Source organism: Falco rusticolus, chromosome Z (genome assembly GCF_015220075.1).
Source record: "Falco rusticolus isolate bFalRus1 chromosome Z, bFalRus1.pri, whole genome shotgun sequence".
Classification (NCBI taxonomy): Eukaryota; Metazoa; Chordata; class Aves; order Falconiformes; family Falconidae; genus Falco; species Falco rusticolus.
This window is the reverse complement of record NC_051210.1, coordinates 79580615-79600092: the sequence shown is the minus strand read 5'-3', so window position 1 is coordinate 79600092 and position 19478 is coordinate 79580615. Positions and strand designations below refer to the sequence as shown.

The 19478-nt window shown below is 42.9% G+C and overlaps 1 protein-coding gene across 2 annotated transcripts in view; it reads right to left on the bottom strand.

The window, feature by feature from the left end:
• Positions 1–19478, bottom strand: part of SETBP1 (SET binding protein 1) — a 267476-nt gene that overhangs the window by 72664 nt on the left and 175334 nt on the right. For both annotated transcript variants that reach the window (XM_037374076.1, XM_037374077.1), the window contains one exon: positions 6013–9478. In XM_037374076.1, coding sequence (XP_037229973.1) covers positions 6013–9478 — 3466 coding nt within the window. The remainder of the gene's footprint in view (positions 1–6012; positions 9479–19478) is intronic.

Here is a 19478-nt window from a genome sequence, read left to right as displayed (position 1 = left end):
TGGCTCTTCTCCCATGTGCTTCAAGCACTGCCACTGCCCCCACGCTGTGTTTGCTGGCCATCGATGTGTATCAGGCCTCACTGTGGCTCCTACAGCACAAAAATGCTTTTATCCCCTTTTCCCAGGCAGACACTGAGGTTTCCTGCAATTTAGACACTTTTCTGCAGCCACATGAGAAAAGCATGGTATGGAAGATGGGTCTCCAAACCCTGGACCATGCATCAGCCTGCCTCTGCATCTGTGCACACAATGCCATATGGCACCTAGGTCCTGTTGAGTCAAGTGTCACTACTGAAGAAAACAAGGCAACTTATATGTGTGTTTGAATTAATATTTAATGAACTTCGTTCATCACATGACCATCGCTTCTCCCTTTTTCCAGCATGTCAAGGTGCATTCATGAGTATATATGCAAGACCCAGCCAGTACAGGCATTGATTTTATGTCTAAGGTGGTCAAATGAGAAAATGTTTATCAAATATACTGTTGGACCACTGTTATGGTTATTAATTGTTAATAATAATTTCACATATTATTATGTGAAATAATGTGTTCACTGCAGTATAGTGAACCAACTCGGTGATCCTGGATCTACATTAGAAAAAAAATATTCGTGGAAACTATTCCTGTACAAAAATCAGCAAAGTCTGATTAATAAGGATGTTGTATAACCATATTTGGCTGCATTTTCCATATACATTCAGAAGCATAAATATGTTTACCCACGACTGAAATACAGATCCTTTTTTGGTGTAAAACTGTGGCTGATTAAGGCTTCATGATAATGGTCCAGAACTGCATATTTTGTTTCTTAAAAACAAAACAAAACAAAACACCACAAAACCAAATGATACCTCCTCAAACCAAAACAAAACTCATGGTGGCTTTGCCACTATTTCACCATGTTTGTTTTTGCTTATAGCAAATCCTGTTTTAAATCATGGTAATGCATTTGACTTCTGAGAAAGGATGAACCAGAGATTTATTCACCGCTGTGTGGCAATGGCCTATTCCAGGAGGAAACTGAGCCATGGACGGGAGTTTTGTCAGAGAAGAAATCTCATCTGGATAAATGACACTCCTCAGCAGAGCATGGTTACTTATATGTGTTTGTACTGACATCAGATGAATGCTGTTCATTCCTTTGATTGTCACTTCTCCTCCCTTCCTCCAGTATTCCTCCTACTCTCCCTTTGGAAGGTTTAATCACCCAAATGTAAGGCTTTTTAACAGGAACAAGGGCACTTTTAAGTTAAAGACATTGGAAAATAACTTTAAATAAATACAACATACGTTTGTGCATTTAATGTGTTTAACTTGCATATGTACACAGGCATGACATGGTCCTTCTTCTCCCACTCAAGTCATAGGGCCAAACACTACTCAGTCTCTGATGCCCATCCTCCATCTAAAGCTGATACTGATTCCCTCAGAGTTAAATCAGCACCATACAGACTAGCTAAGGAGGAAAGGTCAAATCAGAAGAAATTCAGCTTGTAGCACTGCCGGACACTAAGTAGGGAAGGCATGGAGGGGCTTGTAGGTAAGTTAAGCATTAATTTGTAAAGCATGTTTGTCATGCTAACTATCCCGCACTCAGAGACCAATGTTTACTACCTTCCTAATAGCTGCATATGATTAACTTTATATTCCTGCAAATTTACTGTGCATAGTGTCTGCTATATTTGATAAAACCCATGTACTTACTAGCTGATCTTTGAGCCATGATGCCCAACATGCAAGCAAGACAATCTTTGCTTGTAAAATCATATTTTTAAAAAAAAAAGAGGCAGAGATACTGTGAACATAAAGTAGCATAGAACTTGATTAGTCTCACTATAAAGAAAAGCAGAATACACTCCTGAGTACAATGACTTTTGGCGTCTGGTTCACCCCCAGCTCCATCCTGCCTTGCAATGATTGTAACTAGGACATAATCAGACAGGTCATGTACAGAAACTGCCATCTTATCTATGCACCTTAAAATGTTAAATGTGCTTTTCCTCATTTGTCTGCCTAAGGAAATAGGGAAGAGGTAATCATTCCTGGTTTTTTTTCCAAGGCACAAGCTATGGCATTGGGACTGCTTATCAGCAATGCAAGTATCTTCTACAGCATCACATATAAAAAGGAAGCAGGAAGACCCATGACAAGAAGATGTAGGGTTTGCTATGAGGATCTCTTTAAAATACAGCTCTGCTTTCAGTCTCCCCAGCCCAGCTGTGGCACCAATCTGTGGCCTCTCCCTTGGTCCCTCACCTGGGGCTTTAGTAACTACTGGAGAGCAGATGAAAGGATCAACTATCCAGCTGTGTGCAGTGCCTCAGGTCACAGAGAGCCAGAGGGGCCCCAACAGTGCTTTGAAAATGTAAGACATGTACCTCTATCTGTGGGGAGTAGAGGGAGGGAGTCAACTGAGTCAATGCTTGGTGCACACAACTTGAAAGTTCAGTTTAGGATGTACCCAAATGATGCCAGCATGACTGTGGCAAGGGAGGATCTGAAACACCTTCTGCTGTGCCCTTGCCTGTAGGCAAGATTGATGCCCCTGGACTAGTCTTCTGCATTAGCTAAACAGGAAAGCTGGGTCTAATTAGTTACGAGTAATTAGTCTTTTTAAATGCAGGAAGATTAGGTGAACAGAAGACATCTTACAAAAATAGCTATTTCAGAAAAAAAGTAACAGGAAGCGACAGGTCATGGGGCATGGATGGGAAGGAAGGTGGGAAGAGTTATTAATTAGTATTTATGGAAAGGACTCCAGCTTCTCCAGGACAATGGTGGAGAAACAGGCAGTGCACTGTGAGAACAGCCCTATACATATTTAACCTCAGGAGGTCCCAAGCAATGTAAAATGAGCCAACGCTCACAAGGTCCCCACTAACGAATAGCCAGCGGTAGTATGGTAGTGGAGTACAGGGAATGGACCTTTGCTGTGGCCAACCAAGGTGGCTGGTGGCACACCCTCAACAGGACCCCTCACTCTTGGTACACATTTCTTGTGCCAACTATGCAAACAGATCCTCTGAAAAGTGAGAGGGACAACTCTTCTCTTGATAGCCTAATCTTTCTAGGTTGTAAAATCATACATAGGCTTTAAGGTTATATGGCAGGACTGCTTTCTAACACAGACATGACCCCTACGTAGCACCAGGGAACACGGAACTTTTCAGAAATGGTTTAGTGCTGTTACAACATAGATAATAATGATAAAAATAGCAACAGTACAATGGAACCTGCAGCAGTACACTACACTGAAACAGACTGCAGAACACCAAAGAGCACTAAATGGTTCTCTCATCACTCTTACCACAGATATCTCTAGTGAGTATGGGTGGGTTTTGCTCCGTATTTCATCTCCAGCAACACCCAACGAAATTGCAAATGGCATTCCTGAGAGTACCAAAATGCCCATGCAGTAAAGATAACATTGAATTTGTGATATAAATCTATTATCAGCTTTCATCTGAATATTCAAGATGCCTCCTTTTATCTCTGTTACATATTATTTTATATTGTGAAAGTTGACAAATGCCAAATGACAAGAGCAATCAGGCTATGGAAATTGTCTCCTGGGACAGAGCTGTATGTTCACGTAGGGCTTTTTTTTCCTTTTACCTTTTATTTTTATGATTAGTCAATCACTGTTTAGCCACCTCAGGGAAATGCAAGGTGAATTCAGAGAAAGGTGGTCAAGGTTATAATGGAAAAATTTAATCCCTCTTTAGTGGGAACCGGTTAATAGTTATGGCTAGGCTCAAGTGCGGACCTCTTTTGGGAATCCCAGTGAAGGTCAAAGGCAGAGAGGGAAAAAAGCTGAACTGAGATCTTAGACAGTCATAAGCGGACAGATGTTCCTAGTCTTTAATGAGCAGTCTTGGCTCCAGGCCTTTCTTGGCAGAGCTGTTTAGTTTTAGTCTTTTTCCTTGTAGTGAAGGTATGGCTTTAGTTAGCTGGCTCTGCTTAGCTAACTGCTGATGATTTTTCCATCTAAATAATAGCTTGACAATGAAGAAACCAGTTCATATTCTGTGACTTGATGGATTAGGTCATGGGGAACGATGTGCAGTTGTAATCATGAAAAGTAAAAATAAATAAAAATAATCTTAGTTTAAATGAGAAGCCGTTTTAAAAGTTTAAGCAGCAAATCTGATGGAGTTCCTACTGGAAGTTCTATCGCTCCATCTTAATTTTTATCATCATGGACAATAAACTGAAGGAAAATAACATGAAGTGGACTTTTTCTTTACCAATTCTATTTGCAAGACAGCCTGGTAGGGGTCATGGCCCTACTTTGGAAACTCATTTGGGTTCAGCAGCGACAAGAATTTTCACTTCACAATTTACTATGCCTAAATGAAATATATTAAATTGGAAAGTACAGGTTTGGCAAATATCTTCTGTTCAGAAAGCAAAAAGGCTACAAATCCAGCTGTTATCAAACTACGAAATCAGTAACTTCCATTAAAAACCTGAGAAATAGTGTCATTAAAAATTTTGAAGGTTTTCAACTCTTGTCTACTAGGATACAACTTCCTTAATGCAACAGCCACCACAACAATTGGAGAATTATTTCGTTCTTTGTCAGGCACGTAGCAATCCTGATATAACCAGCGACTGAATTCAGTCTCTTTTCCAACATTTCAGGGTGTCTCATTTCTAGGTATCACAACTGGTCTGATACAATACAATATCATGAATAGGAATGTTTTCATGGGATAAGCTCTCATTTTAGACTGCTTTTCTTGCTATAGTCCAGATCATGCTCTCAGTGAAGGAAATTGAAATGTCTAGGTGGCTTAGAGCATGAGCAGTCTTTGGATCTTGATCAGTTAGAAGTCCATAAAAAACTTAAGAGCCTTACATTGGCAGGTTATACCAATTCTCTGCTCCCTCTGTGTTCTCTTTTCATTCTGAAGGCTATGAGGTATGTTTCTTTGAAGTTTTTTTTTTAGCACATCAGAATCTCACCCACCAGTGGTTGGTTCAGTAAAGCTCACCCTTTTCCAGAACCAAGTGTGAAATCTGCTTTGTGGTAAATATCTGATGGTGCAGGAGCTCTGGGCTTGCTCCCAAGCTAAAGTCATTTATATTACAGCAAAACACCTGCCTCTGTGTCATCACGGAAGCAGCTCCCTATTGTAAAGTACAGTTCAGTCTCTCAGACAAGATTCAGGTTCCTTCCCCCCGCCCTCCCTGCAGAAAAGGAACAGATGTCCTTAGCAGCAAAAAGGAGCTTCCTCCATCCTCATCCCTACCCAGCTTATATTTCCAAGTTATGAGCCCTAAAACTCTCCAGAGTGAATTGGCTAGGGTTTCTTGTTTCCATGACACCAGTCCCTTCCCACAGCCACTCAGTGCTCAGGATAATTATTTTACATGACACCTGCCAGCTGGAAATGACAGATTTACACTAGGATTGTACCCAAGGTCTCTGTATATTCAGGCCTGCTATCACCATGATGGGTCCCTCTGGACCAGCAGTACACCACACCAGTCATGGGACATTGACCCAGCTCCGCAGCTTCCCACATGTCTGGCCCATCCCATCAACAAATGGCTTTTGTACACTTTGTGGGCCGGAGCAGAGACTCTCTGCTCAGTACCGTGGCTGTTCTCCCAGAGGCTGGGATATGACTACCACCCCGTGACATTAGACACCAATAAGAAGGACGCCTGCCTTGCCAACAGTTGTTCCAATTGCTGCTGTTGCAGAGTGCAATAGTGAGATTTTGGGAGGAAGTGCAACAAGGTATGAGAGATAGGTAAAGGTACCACAAATATTTATAAAAATGCTGTGTAACAATGCAGAGACTTGTAAAGGTTTTGCCTTAATGCGTGGCCAACCCTCTTGTCAATCTCCCTGAAGATTGGATGCAGAATGGGAGTCATTTACAAGAAGTCAGAGAAGTTACTGACTCATAAACATATTTGCTGTGAATGGCAAGTTCCTCTTTGTTCAGCATTACAATTTGAATGCAGTAAGGTAAAACAGAATAAAGTTGAGCTTACCTGAAGAGGCTGAAGAATCGTAAGTACTTCTGTCCTTCCTGTTTGTCCTGAAGGGCTGAATGTCCTTTTCCCTGTAAGTTCCAAACCCTTCAAAGCTTCTTCTTTTATTCCCACTTGCATCGTTGTCCCGCTTCTCACTCGAGGAATTCATTTCACCAAACATGTCCAGGGACTCTGACCTTCCACTACTCTCAGTATTACTAGAGTATCTCTTTGTGCAAGAGTCAATGGGATCATTGCTTGAGTCACTTTTATCTTTACTCTGCGTCCACTGCTGGGCATCAGAAAGTGATAATGTAGACAACGTATCCACTTCAAAATTACTCTTTGAGCCTTTGTGTCCACTTTCACAATGCTGGTGCTTCTGCTTCTCCTTATGCTTGCTTTTCTCATTGAGCAAGGAGAGGTCTTTATCTGAGCCGCTAAGCCTTTCGTTGATGGCATGCGTGGAGAAACCAGTGGACTTGCTAGCAAAGAGACCACTCAGATCTTCGTGTGGCCCCAATAGCCGCTCATCCTTATGCTTGTGCTTATGTTTGTGTTTCCTTTTGTGAAGTCGGCCACTGGAAAGGCTTGTTCCTCCAACCTTTGGAGGAGCCAAAGAGGACTGCATGTCTCCGAGGCCCATTCCCACAGGTGTTTGTAGGTGCACTCCGTGTTTCACTTTATGCTTGGCAGTGGTGGACATCTTCATATGAGAACTTGCATGGAATTGGGGTGGGGGCACGGTAGGTCTCATAAATGGGGAAGCCGCTCCAAGCGTGTGAGATAGATACAAAGGAGCTGGATACTGACCGTAGTAACCAAGATTCATCATAGGCATTGATGTGTAAGGCATTCCATAGGGTGCATAGTAACTCCCACTGGGAATAGGGTAACCGAACCCTTGTAAAAAAGGCACCTTTGTCATGGTGTCATTGGTTTTGGCAGGTCTACCACGCTTCTTCTTAGACTTCATGTCAGAGGTCCTGCGAAGATAGAGCAATGGGTCATACTGGATATATGGCACAGGGTAGTAGTGATCAAAATTAATCCTGAAGATGCTGGGATATGGGTTTTCATGATAAAATGTGTAACTTCGATGGGAAATCCTGAACACTTGAAACTTATTGATGAGTTCCTCAAGGTCTGCCAGAAACTGGAGGTCATCTCTGTTCTGCAGGCTTTTCCTTTTCCTCTTGTGCTTTGGCTTTTTAATACTCTCATGAGAGAGAAAGTTATCCACAATGAGATGTTTCTGCCGGTGACCATGCCTGTTCTTTGTGCTGGTGTCAGATGGGATAGCCTCTGGATTGTCCAGGGTGCAGAAATCAAAAGAGTATCTCCGGCGGGATTCTGAGCTTTTCTCGGCTTGGTCAGAAGTGCTGTTGTTGTCCGTACCTATCCCACTGTCGCTGGGTATGGTTTCCTCGCTGTGAGACTCACTCACTGGCGACAGTGTGACTTCTTTCAGAGAACCTATTTCACAGAGGTGGGAAGGTGAATTAGCCATTAACCTGGGTGGAGACAGCTTCCAAGTTCCACTGTGCATTCCTTTCTGAGTTTTCGTAGGAAGAGCACTGATAGGTTGAAGATTTGGCATAGTTTTTAATTCTGAAAAATTTGTTTCAGTGCTTGCAGGGCTAAGGTTGCCATTAGTCCCCACTAACTGTGTCGAAAGCGAATGAATAGCTGCTGGTGACGATGCCACAAGTGACTGCAGGTTGGAAGGCACTGCTGGGTTTTCTGGCTGGCTGGAAACAGGCCTTGAGTGCTTGATGGCTGTCTTAGGTTCTTCTGGCTGAGGCTGAAGCTCTGCTCTTGGCTTTCTGCCCCGTTTTTTACCAATGTAGATAGTCCCCCTCTTGCTGACATTGATCTGCTTCCCTAGTCTGGCATCAATGGTGGTTGGCCCAGAGCTAGATGGTGGCTGGACTTTTGCTTTTAGAGCTATGCTGCTGGAGCAGGAGGACAAGATCTGGTTGAGAATATTCTTCCTCTTGAGGGTCTTCATTTTATTAATGGTCTTGATGGTCTTCTTATCCAAGACCCCAAGCTTCCCGACCTTTTTGTGAAACTTGAGTTCACTGATGGACTTGTCGTCTCCCGGGACCATCTGAGCCAACTTGGCCAGATTCCGTCTCCTCTTCCTTTTCTTTGTTCCTGGAAATTCACAATTGATTGGACTCACTGGGCTGGTGGAGGTTCCCTCATGAATGGTTTCAACAGTGAGCAAAGGCTGTTTCTTTGGTCGTCCTCTTTTTTTCTTGACAGGTGTGATCACAGTAAGACTGTCTGTATTGGTATACAGAGGGCTGGATGGTGTGATGGGATAGGCTGAAGGAGGCTCCACCATCAGCTTCTCAGATGTTGTCATGGAGGTCTCCCGAAGGATAGATTTAGGCTTGCTGCAGGTCCATCGCCGTTTAGCTGCATGTTTAGGGTGCTGGACCTCAGATAATTTGCCAGCTGTGGGAAGATTCGTGGGTAGGAGAGTAGAAGTCACAGCTACAGATTTTCTGAGTCTAGTGGCACTGTTGGGGGAAGCTTTGTCAGTGAGCAGACCGCTGTCGATAGTTATCAAGGGGGACTCGTTTTCAATCACTTTCCCTGGCTTTGTGACTCGAAGATCTTTTTTACTCCCCTCTGGTTGAGAGCTAGTCCTGTTTGCTACTTCACTGTTCATCATAAGTCCAGAAGGCAGGCTTTTCTCCTGGATGGTTTTCTCTATGGAAGATTTTATGGATTGCCTTTTTTTCCTTTTGTGGCCAGATGTATCTGTTGTCGGAGACTTTATTGGGATAGTAATTCGTACGTGACTGGTATCACTTTCACAACTGCTAGCAGAAGTGGGATTCTGCTTCAAGGGTGATGTATCCATCACACTGTCCATCGAGTAAGACTCCTTTTTCCCTTCCATGCTGTCATGGGATTTGCTGTCAAATGCTTTTTGAGCACTCTTCACCCATTCAATTTCTGTGGTTGGGATGGTTTGACTTATCAAGTCCTTTTTGCTGGACTTCTTCTTCGTACTGCCGACAGGCTGGTCAGGGGCCTCCAGCTGCACACCCCCCTCCTGGTCGCCGAGAGGCAAAAGCCCGTTGCACTCTGCGGCGCTGCTCGGCTGGGCGGCCGTGCTGATGTTGTTGGGTGATGGGACTGCACTGCAGATGACGAGGTCTTTACTGCTGGCTGACAGCTGCCCCCATGTGCTGCTGATGCAGGACTTCTTTGCTTGGGATTTACTGAAGGAAACTCCTGGCTCTGTAGTGGAGACCTTGGTGGCACTGACTGCTTCTCGACTGGGTTCTGTGTTGATGAAGCAACTCTGAGAAGCGGATCCAGTATCGGAGCTCACTGACCAGTCAAGGTGGTGCTGGTTGCTACTTTTCTGCTGGTGCTTTGATTTTAAGGTGTCACCGGTGAAGTCTTGTTGGAGGCCCGGGTCATAGTGCAGAGCAGAATGTTTTTGTGGCCTGTCATAAACCTGGAAGATAGCAGAACATAAATAACAAAAAACCCAAATTAATTTATGAGTCCATTCTTAACGCCTGGTTGCAGCTTTTTATTTATACAGCTAACGATAACTCTTCTTAGCCCATGTCCCTGGAAGGGTTAGGAGCCTTTATAAAGTCGTCTTATACCTGTGTCAAATTTGCATTTATATTCATGCATTGTAAACAAGTTTTGTTTTGTTTTGTCACTCTAAAAACAATGGACATATTTCTATAAATGTTAAATTCCTAAGGAAACATATTCTATTGATTTTTAATTTAAAACACCATATTCCCTTTCAATAGATGAATGGTGCAACTCAGCCTCCTGGTGAGAATCCCTTTTTCCTAAAAAATAATCCCTCACAGAACTTGATGCTCAACAACGGCAATTAAGCTCATTGTTGTAAACAAGAAAAATGCAAAATTATCTCGGAAGTTATAAAAAACAAGAGGAAAACCCCTGGGTCCACTTCCCTTTGAAGCTGGATTCTGCAAAGATTTACTTGCTGAAATTTCCACATCGAAGTCACCCCCATAAACCCAGGGCTTAAAATCATATGCACAGCGTCAAGTGTGTGAGGCACACTTGGCAGGTTCAAGATTTGCATTACTCCCTTTCCATTTTAATAATCAGCTATTTGCAATGTTGGTAAGAGATATTTTCAATACGATTTCTAATCCGACAGCAGCTATTCAAGTAGCAGAGGTTAGAGTAAGGGCAGAATTATGCTGAAGACTGTTACAGAGCAAAAGAAAGTCTACTTTTTTTTTTTTTTTTCTTAGTGGGCCTCCTTCAGCTAGAGAAATTATGTTTGCTACAGCTGAAACCTATTGAAAATTCTCTTAAACCAAAGAAAAAAATATTAATTTTTTAAAATTCCATTAACGAACCTCTTCCAGCCATTTGTTTTCTGTTACATTTAGAAGTGTTTTTTTTAAAAGCTCTGGGTCAAACTGTGCCACTGATTTTGTACACCTAGTACTGCAAACAACTGTTCTCAGCAAACCGTAAAAACACCATCCCAAATGCCAAATAAATGATGAGAGACTTAAAATAAATGTGTAACCAAGGAAAGAACAATAGAAAACAACTCCTAAGTGTCTCATGTTTCTGCAAACACCCTGTTACAATTAAGTTTTTATCAGTAGCATTACGTTAGATCCCTGTTCAGGGTATTTGCAGCAGCAGTTTTGGGGCACGGAGGCTGTCAGCATAAGAGGATTTTGAGCTGGGAAGCGAGGTGTCCCCAGTTCTGAGCAATTTCAGAGGGATTTGCAAAGTGCTAAACACCTCCAAGCCCAGGGTGCATTATTTAGTGCCCAATAAACATACATGTTATTGGCAAATTCGTGTTGAGAGATTCTCCATGTGGGTATAAAAATGGGCATGTAGCTTTTCTGGAATAGGTAATAATGATGAAACTGTTCTGGTCTGTCATCTGAGGAATAATCAGGGACTCTTATATCCTGTGGATAGTTCAGCTGTCATGCACGTGGACCAGCCATGCTCAGGGAAAGCAGAGATTTTCAGGAATTATGGAGTGAGAAAATGAAAGCATGCAGCTGCGGCGGAGCTGCAGATGTCGTGGGCGAGTGACACCCGGTTTCTTCAGCCTGAAAAAAGAGCTGAAAGCATAAACAGCCCTTGGGGAATGAATCAGTTCCTCCTCCTCTTCCTCCTCGCAGTGGCCTCCTTTGCACAAGCCACACAGCGCAGGGTGGCCATGACTCGTGCCGTGCCGTGGGTGCCCTCCTTTGTCCCATGAATGGAGCCCACTCGTGTCCACGTCCTTGGGATGAGGCTAGGGAGGGGTCGAAAGGAAATCAGCAGCACTGGCACTGAAGCTTGATAGTTAGTTCTTATTTTAATTTTTTTTTTTTAAACTGATCACAAAGCTCCTGAGCTTCATTTTAGCTCAGCTGTTTGGGGCTCCTCCTGTCCCCAAGCCACCAGGCTGGGTGCAGTGTCAGCTGGGCATGAGGTGTGCAGGAGGTGGCCATCCCCTGGGGAGGTCCCAGTGGGCTGGAGGTGGGTGTCCTCCATCCAAGCCTCACATGAAACATCATCTTCTTGAATTAGCATGTTTTCTGACTTGGAAAATCCCTTGAAATGATGGGTTGAGGCCTCTCTTGGTCCCCAGGACCCACACCAGGGCAGGGCAGGTTCTTTCTGCACAGATCCTGGCCTTATGGCTGCAATCAAAGCAGCTCTTTACACCCATGCTATTTCCAAAATGCTGAGCTGTGAAACTAAATGACCTGAAAAATTTCATTTGGAAGGAAGAAAAATAAAAAGAGAGAGAATTACAGCAGTGAGTGAAAACGTCACACCATGGCAACACCCTGGTCTCTCCAAGTCCACCACACACACACAGATGTCTAGCTGTCCTGGTTTCAGACCTGGGGTTAAACAACAACACTCGTTTAAAAGGAGCAATAATCTCTGATGTCTATTTTAAGGTAGTTAATAAGGGCTCAGAACGGAAAGACCAGCTATATATCAGCGATGAATGCTGATATATCGCTTGACTCCTCCAGCCTCATTTCCTCAGCCTGCATATTATAAAATGATGATGCAACTTCCAACATATCCCTAATGATAGCCCTGTCATTACTCCAGCACTGCAGGCCACCACAACATCTATCTAAAAATTCATGAGAAAGATATGCCTACATCCTCCAAGATACCAATTCTGGAGACATGTGATCACATGGATAAGCACTCCGATTTCAACAGTCCTTCAAAAAATGACCAGCCTCCAGGACCAGGGGACTCCATTTCCTAAGCGGGATGTCAAAACTATATATCTACCCAAGTACATAAGAGTCCACTGGGTTTCCTCATGCAGCTTCTTTCACCTTAACATTTCCTGTTCACTCTACCCTGCCAGGCACATCCATATCACCCCAAAATAATTCTTCTGCAGCACAACACCCAGAGATCATTTGGCTGAAGGTGGTTGGTTTCACTGGCTGCAATGGTTACGTAGGGACTGCTTACCTAAAAGCATTACTAAATCAGTTGAAAGTAATGCAGCCAAGTCTATTTTATTCCCCATCTATCCATCTGGGTTGCTGTCTGATCCCATTGGCCCTAATGTTTAGGCTTCAATTTTCCCTGCTGGGTGACCACCACCCTGAGAAGCCAGCAAGCCCCAGCTCAGCTAAGTTAAGCCTCTGCTGAGCTAGCGGAGGATGCCAGACCTGCCAGTAGGGTAAGGGCAAACAGGGTTCTTCAGAAACCTCTATCTTGATGCCTTTCACACAGATTCATTACTTTATTCATCAGTAAGCATGCAATATACTGCAGCTCCATAGGTCTTGGCAAGGGGCTGTTGACTGAAATAGAGTTCCTATGGCAGCACAGCTGAGACTGGCATCAATAATAGTAGGCTTTTTCATGAAAATGTTAAGATTTACTTTTATTTACTTTTTGGTTTACAAGACCCTAAAAATACTTGAAACTTCAGTGCCTGCTCCTGTTTGTAGTGTGCCCTTTCATTAAATGGGATGTTCTTCAGCAGCTAGCTCTCCTGCACTGAGAGTCTGCTCCTTCTTCTGTTGTGAAAGTATAAGCATAACGGAAACCATGCAATTTTATCCCATCTCACCAGACCTGGTCAATATTTCTCTTGGTACTCAGTTTACTGGATGTACTTAGCAGGTAATAATCCCATCTTTCCTTTAAAGAAAATAAAATACGTATAAAGAAGCTAATAGTTTTCATAACTACAAAGAAGTTTGAGCAACATAATCCATCACACACTAAACCTTAGACTAAAAAATATTCTTATTAGTAGTATATGATTTTAATGCCAAATTCCTGACTTTCAGTCCATAGCTTTGGCAATGGCGGGTAGGCCTATCAGTAGGATACATCCCATATACTGGCAGCTGAAGAGCACTGGCACCAGAGAGCAGGGGAGGTGAAGCTGTGTGTTTACACCTGCCTTGCCAGACCTGTGCAACCCTGCATCTGTCGAGGTGACGACTCCTCTTACCAGTTCCATTCCGGCATGTAGCCCTTTTAAATGAGGGGATGAGACTGTCTCAGTCCCATGATGAGCAGCACCCTACTTTGCAAGCAGTATCCAGCAGTGGAATCCATCCCTCAGGGACTCTTTTCATTTAACTACTGGATGTCTTGCTCTGCCTTCCCATTCTCTTGCCAGAGGTTCTCTCTAAATCCACATGCTGCTCCCAGTCCCAAAGTAAAAAGTAGGAGGAGATGCCTGACACAAAATCAAAAGCTTAGTAAAATAATAAGAAAAAAATCCAAATAAATGAATATAAAATAATAATAATAAAAAGATAAAACATGCAATTAGAGAAACCCATCACCTGAAAAAACTCTGATTGCTTGCAGGGGATGGTCCCCCCCTGCTGCAGACATACCTTTCTGGGGAGGTATCACACATACAGCTTGTCAAGAATCTGGCTTGCAAATCAAAGTTAATACTACAATGCCCCCTCTTTAAATCATTTGCAGATCCATCTGTGTAATGGCTCCTCAAGTGTAATTCCCTATTAAGAGGCTTTATCTGGAGAGATAAGCAGCTGGTTCCCATGTCACTAATTGCTGTCTGCTGTGATTTTAAAACATCTGCACCATTGTGCTCTTCATTTTCATATTCTAATCACCCTGAAACTTGAAAAAGGTACATCATTTATTGTTTCTGTTGGTTAATTAGTACAGGGTCTCCTTGCAGAGACAATTTAAAGGCAGTCAGAACCTCAATCAGCAAGTTTGTTTTAAAAATTAATAACATCAGGAGCGTCTGTGGGGATTGGCATCCACAGTGACACATCAGAGTGTGTTCTGGGGACATACCATCCTTTGTTGTTTTCTTTATAGGCTAGAAATAAAATTAAAAAAAAAAAAAAAGAGGAAAGGCTTTCCTAAATGAATAATGTCACTTAGAATCAGAGTCTTGGGAAGTGCTTGCTTTTATTTCAGGGCCAACCCTGCCTCTCCAGTGAGAACAAATCTCATCAAAACACCGTGTAATACTTCTGTGTGGTCTAGGAACTCATAAGCCAGTTTTGGTAACGATTTCCACAACTGAGACCTGGCATCTCATTGGAAATCCATGGGGTGAAGCTGTGACTGCTTGGACGTATGTGGGCATTGGCTCCGCTTGCCACCCGGGTTGGCTCGATGCTGGATCACCAGGTGTTATCTCCAAGCCATGCAGAGCAGGATATTAACTCAGGCATGGCACTCTGCTATGGCAGTGATATTGAATGCAGAGGGGACCTGCCTCATACCCAGCCAGCTCAGAGCAAAGGCAGGCCTCAATTTGTACCTGCTTTAACTCAAGCTTACACTTGAAAGTACTCCCGACAAGGCTGATAACAGACCTTTGGTGCCTAACAAAAGGTCAGCCTGAGATTTTCAAGACTGAACAAGTAAATCTGGCAGCACTGAGGTTAAGTGGCAAATGCAACAGGCATCTGCCTTCTGAAAAGTCAGACTCTGTTTTGGCCTTTTGCAAGGAGCTCCTAAAAACTGGAGAAGCTCCAGGTGATTTGTTCCTCTTGAAAAAGCTTTCTCTTCAGTTTTTGCTTCCTAGACATGCATGAGAACATGTTATTGGAAAAGAAAACCCTTTGAGAGGAAGAAAAAACTGAGATTTCTAGCTCCAACACATAAATAAATAATCCTGGCTCAGCTCATACTTTTGCTCAAAATTGAGTGTTTCCTCTTGTGTCCCAACAGGACAGCTGCAAACTGCTCACTTGAAGGCTCTAATCAGAACTACAGGTTGGAGATATTTCATAGATTTTGGTCAGTGCACTGAGCCTTCCTGGGCTAGCATTACTCTGTAAATAAAAGATGCCAAGGGGAGGAGACACCAGGTTCAGGAGAACATAACTCTGGCCTGATGGCTTACAGGTTGAGAGGTCATTGACATGAGATGTGATTACTTTATAGGAAGGGTCTGTCATCAAGTCAAGTCTGTTCATAATTATGACTGAAATGATTTCAGGAAGCCCTCTGTGACTCGAACTCCCTCTAAGAGGAGCGATCACGACCCAACATATGACACTTGTTGGAAGTACAAACAGTAGTGTTTTCTGAGAACCCCCACTAGTTCAAAACTGATGTAGGGGCTTTAATTCCAATTAAAATACTAATGGAAAACACATTAGCAGGCGCTAACATAAAATTAATCACTCTCATCCCAAACAAGGGGATTTTCCAGAGTCACTCCCAGAGTTTACTCCTTCCCCAGCTCCCTGAGTCTTCAATAGCACAGAGCCCAAACACCACCACACTCACAGGAGTGAGGATCATTTGTTAGACATTGAAAGAGGCAGGAATTAACACGAAGCTGCAGGGGGGCTACTTGAGAGCAAGCCACAGCATGGGGTGGATGTGGGTTAATTAAAAACAAAGCATCACCTGTTTGTGTCTGTTCATCGAACACAAACATCGCAGGCTGTGGTACAAGTCTTGCACAAATCAGGAGGATGTGCACTGAAGCTGCTGGAGTCCTTCCAGATTTGCACTCCCATTGCTGCATAGCTCTGCCTTCCCTGAGATATTTGTGTTATCGTGTCAATACAGAGAAACTGAAGTTCAGACTTTTGCATTATAATTGTTTTGAGAATACCTATCTAAAGCACTTATCCTTAAGGAGAAGAAAAAGCAATGCACAGAGATTAAAGAAGGTACCAAAGATGCTCGTGTGGTTGCAAATTGTAATTTTTCACGCATTCCTGGTAAAGCATCATGCTTTGCTAAATAATTCAGAAATTACAAAGTTGCAAATTAATTTTGCTACTAGCTTTAAGCTGGATCACTTGCAGACTATTTGAATCTTCTGATGGATTTCAGACCCTTCCATTTTCCACATACAGAGATTGGGGATTTTATGTGGGCAAATTGCAACAACATGTTGAATTTATAAAGGTAGGGTTTGGTGCTGTGGGCTGATCTGCTCCTTACTAGTGGGATAGATCCATCTCTGCACATATTTTCTTTATCAAATGTTTAAACAACCCTGGTGTTTTCAGGGCTTTGTATTAAGCACCGAGTCTGGGAAAACTCTAAACAATGGGATTTTTCCTGTCATCTCCAACAAAGAGCCCATCACCACCGGCATAACAATGCAGTTTAAATATCGTGTTTAAGCATAACACAGTTTGCTGCCACAGTTTAGGCAGCTGGGAGGGAACAACTGGGTACCAGCTAAGGTGGATGACAATGGGACTCATACAATTTTGCCCATTCATCTGGTGAGATAACTCTGGTTCAGTCCCTGTTTGGCCTCAAGCCAGTGCGAAGATTTTTAAACAAGAACTACAGACATGACGGCCGCAAAGCCAGGGCTCACAGAGCAAGGTGTCTTTGCTAAGCTGCCTGTTTTTGTTTGTCTGAAAGCCTTGATAATGAACTTAGCTGCAGCAGTGATATTAAGGCTTGATTATTCATATATAAAACATACTTCCATCCCTTCAGAAGTGAGATAGTTCCATGGAGCTTGACCTACTCTTCTTGTTGTGTAACTACAATGTTGCACGTCCAGTTTTCTATCTCGCCTCTCTTTGCTCTGTAATATCAAGTGGTAGAGAGCAATGTATATCTGTATAGTAACTTGGCCAAAATCAAACAGCAGAAGGATCCCAAGATGGACTGGGACTTGCAGAAATGCAAGCCCTGAGGGGTATTAATCTCTGAAACATTTGTGTTGTTGTCCAGGACGTTAATGCTTCGGTACGTCTTGGATTACTAAATTGGAAATAAGGATGTGAACATCTGTGCACCCTAAGTTTTTGCTATAATTTTTAAAAGCCTGCAGTGCTTAATTTGCATTGAAAGATTTCTTTTATCCTTCATTTTGTATAGGAATTGCAGTGTTACTCATAATACTTTTTTTTTTTTTTCCAAAGGGGTGGGGGAAATATAAATGGCTTTTCCATTGAGGCCACTGATTCTTTCCACTAGAGTTAAATAATTTGATTATAAATTGAGTCCTTAAATGTCAAGGAGATGCTGAATCCACCTGAAAACAGGCATTTAGAGAAGCTCATAAAAGCTGTGAGCTCCAGTCAGTTAGCTCATTGTTCTTTTAGCATGCACTTCCATTTAGCAGTTACTAACTGCCAGATTAATTCTTTCAAAGCATCCTGATTGCAGCTAAGGTCTAGCATGAAGTACTGCATGTGCAACAGCATTAGCAAAAAGTCCAGAAACCTGCCAGAACATCTATCTGGTGCAGCTGGGTTAAAGCTCATGAAAATTTGCAGGAGAGGTCAAATATACAGTATCTTCCCACTTTCTGGCATTAAGATCTGAGTTCCTGTACCATGAATTCCAAGAGAGCATTACCTGTGCCTTCAGCAAATTCACCCTGAAAAGATAAATTTCAGTGATCTGCAGCAAAATGTGGGAGGTTCGTTCCCATTGGAAAATCTGCCTAAAGAGGTCATTTGAGACGCATTTCTGGCTCCACTGGGAACATTTAGAAAAGTCACTGCACTCTGTACAAAGCTAGCAAGGGTGTGGGGTGTACCATCCGGAGATGGGACATGTCCTGCACTCTCTCAAAAAGCTGGTCTCAGATCAGACTCCTAGGTGTGATTCTCCTTTGGATTTTACCAGTAAAATAATTATCTTCTGATGGAAGGGAATAGCAGCACACGCATCTTTCCTTGCTCTGCATGTAGTCCTTCTAACTGTCCAGGCAGGCATGCAGTGAAACCTGTCCCATTTGCAAAAGGGATGAGTGGAATTTCAGAAGCTTTATCCTCCTAGTTTGCCTATAAACCATGCCTATTTTTCACCCCTGTGGCAGATAAAAAGTGATCCCTCTCTCCTTTTCCTTAGAACCCCAGGAGGTGATAACTGGGGAAATTTGCTGCATGTGCTGGAGATGTAAAAAGCATGGCAGATATCTGTTTCTGGACTAGAGGTGATGTCCTGTGACATAGTTGTTGAGGACTGCAGTCCTCAGTCAGGTATTTTTAGTTTACACCCCAGAGGAAGGCAAGTTTGAAGAGACACCCATCATCGCACTGGGATGCCCGAGGCATGGATATGTGTTATGAGGATGCTAATGCACACTTGCAAGTCTTTTTTCAAGACCATAACAGTGGTGATCATGGGCAGCAACAAAATCACAAGCTGCCCTGGCTAAATCTGAACGTTTTTCTGCAAGAACCAGTTTAACCATCCCCTGGATTTAAAGCCCTGCAGATGCCTCTTCCACCCAGATGTTTTTGCAGGGTCCTCACCCCACCTGTAACCAGAGCTTTCCCACTGGGGGAAATTCAACCAGGTTAACAATAACATTTCAGAACAACAACAACAACCAAAAGAAGACATGAAAAAAATTCTATGGCAATGCTAGATGAGGTGATGATAAGTGACACCACATTTTTTGGGCATTGCTGTGCTTTTTCTAAGCGACATGTATCTCTGCTTTGATGTTCATCCCTCTTCTTTCCTTCCTCCCCTCCCTTCCCAGCTATGGCAAAATCACCTTTACTAATAAACCTCCAGCTCGAATAGCAGGTTTTATTTAGTGTGCTATAAAAACAGTCATTTCTCAGATCATAAAAGGGGCTCAACTGGACTGCATCATTTTGCTGAACTGAGTTTTCTGGTGCAGTGATTCTCTTTTCTAAATGCCACAGTCCCCCACTACCAGTATTTATGTACCAAAATAAAATGCAATTTTCTGTATTTTATTAAGTGTGAATCTCCAGCGGAAATCCATTTGGGAGCTGAACCCAAGATTTAATTGTCCCTTGTTTTTATACTTTCAAGACTTTCTCAACCGTTTTCACGACAACAGCACCAGGCTAACTACACTTTTATTGAGGTACAGCAGCATTATTTAAAAGCCTTGATCAAGTTTAGGTTTGGTGGCTGCACACATAAATCAACAGCAGCACAGACCAGAAGAAGAGAGGGCAGGGAACAGTGGGCTAGAAAAGAAGATTGCAAAGCATCCCAAGCACAGCTTTGTGCTGAAATGACCT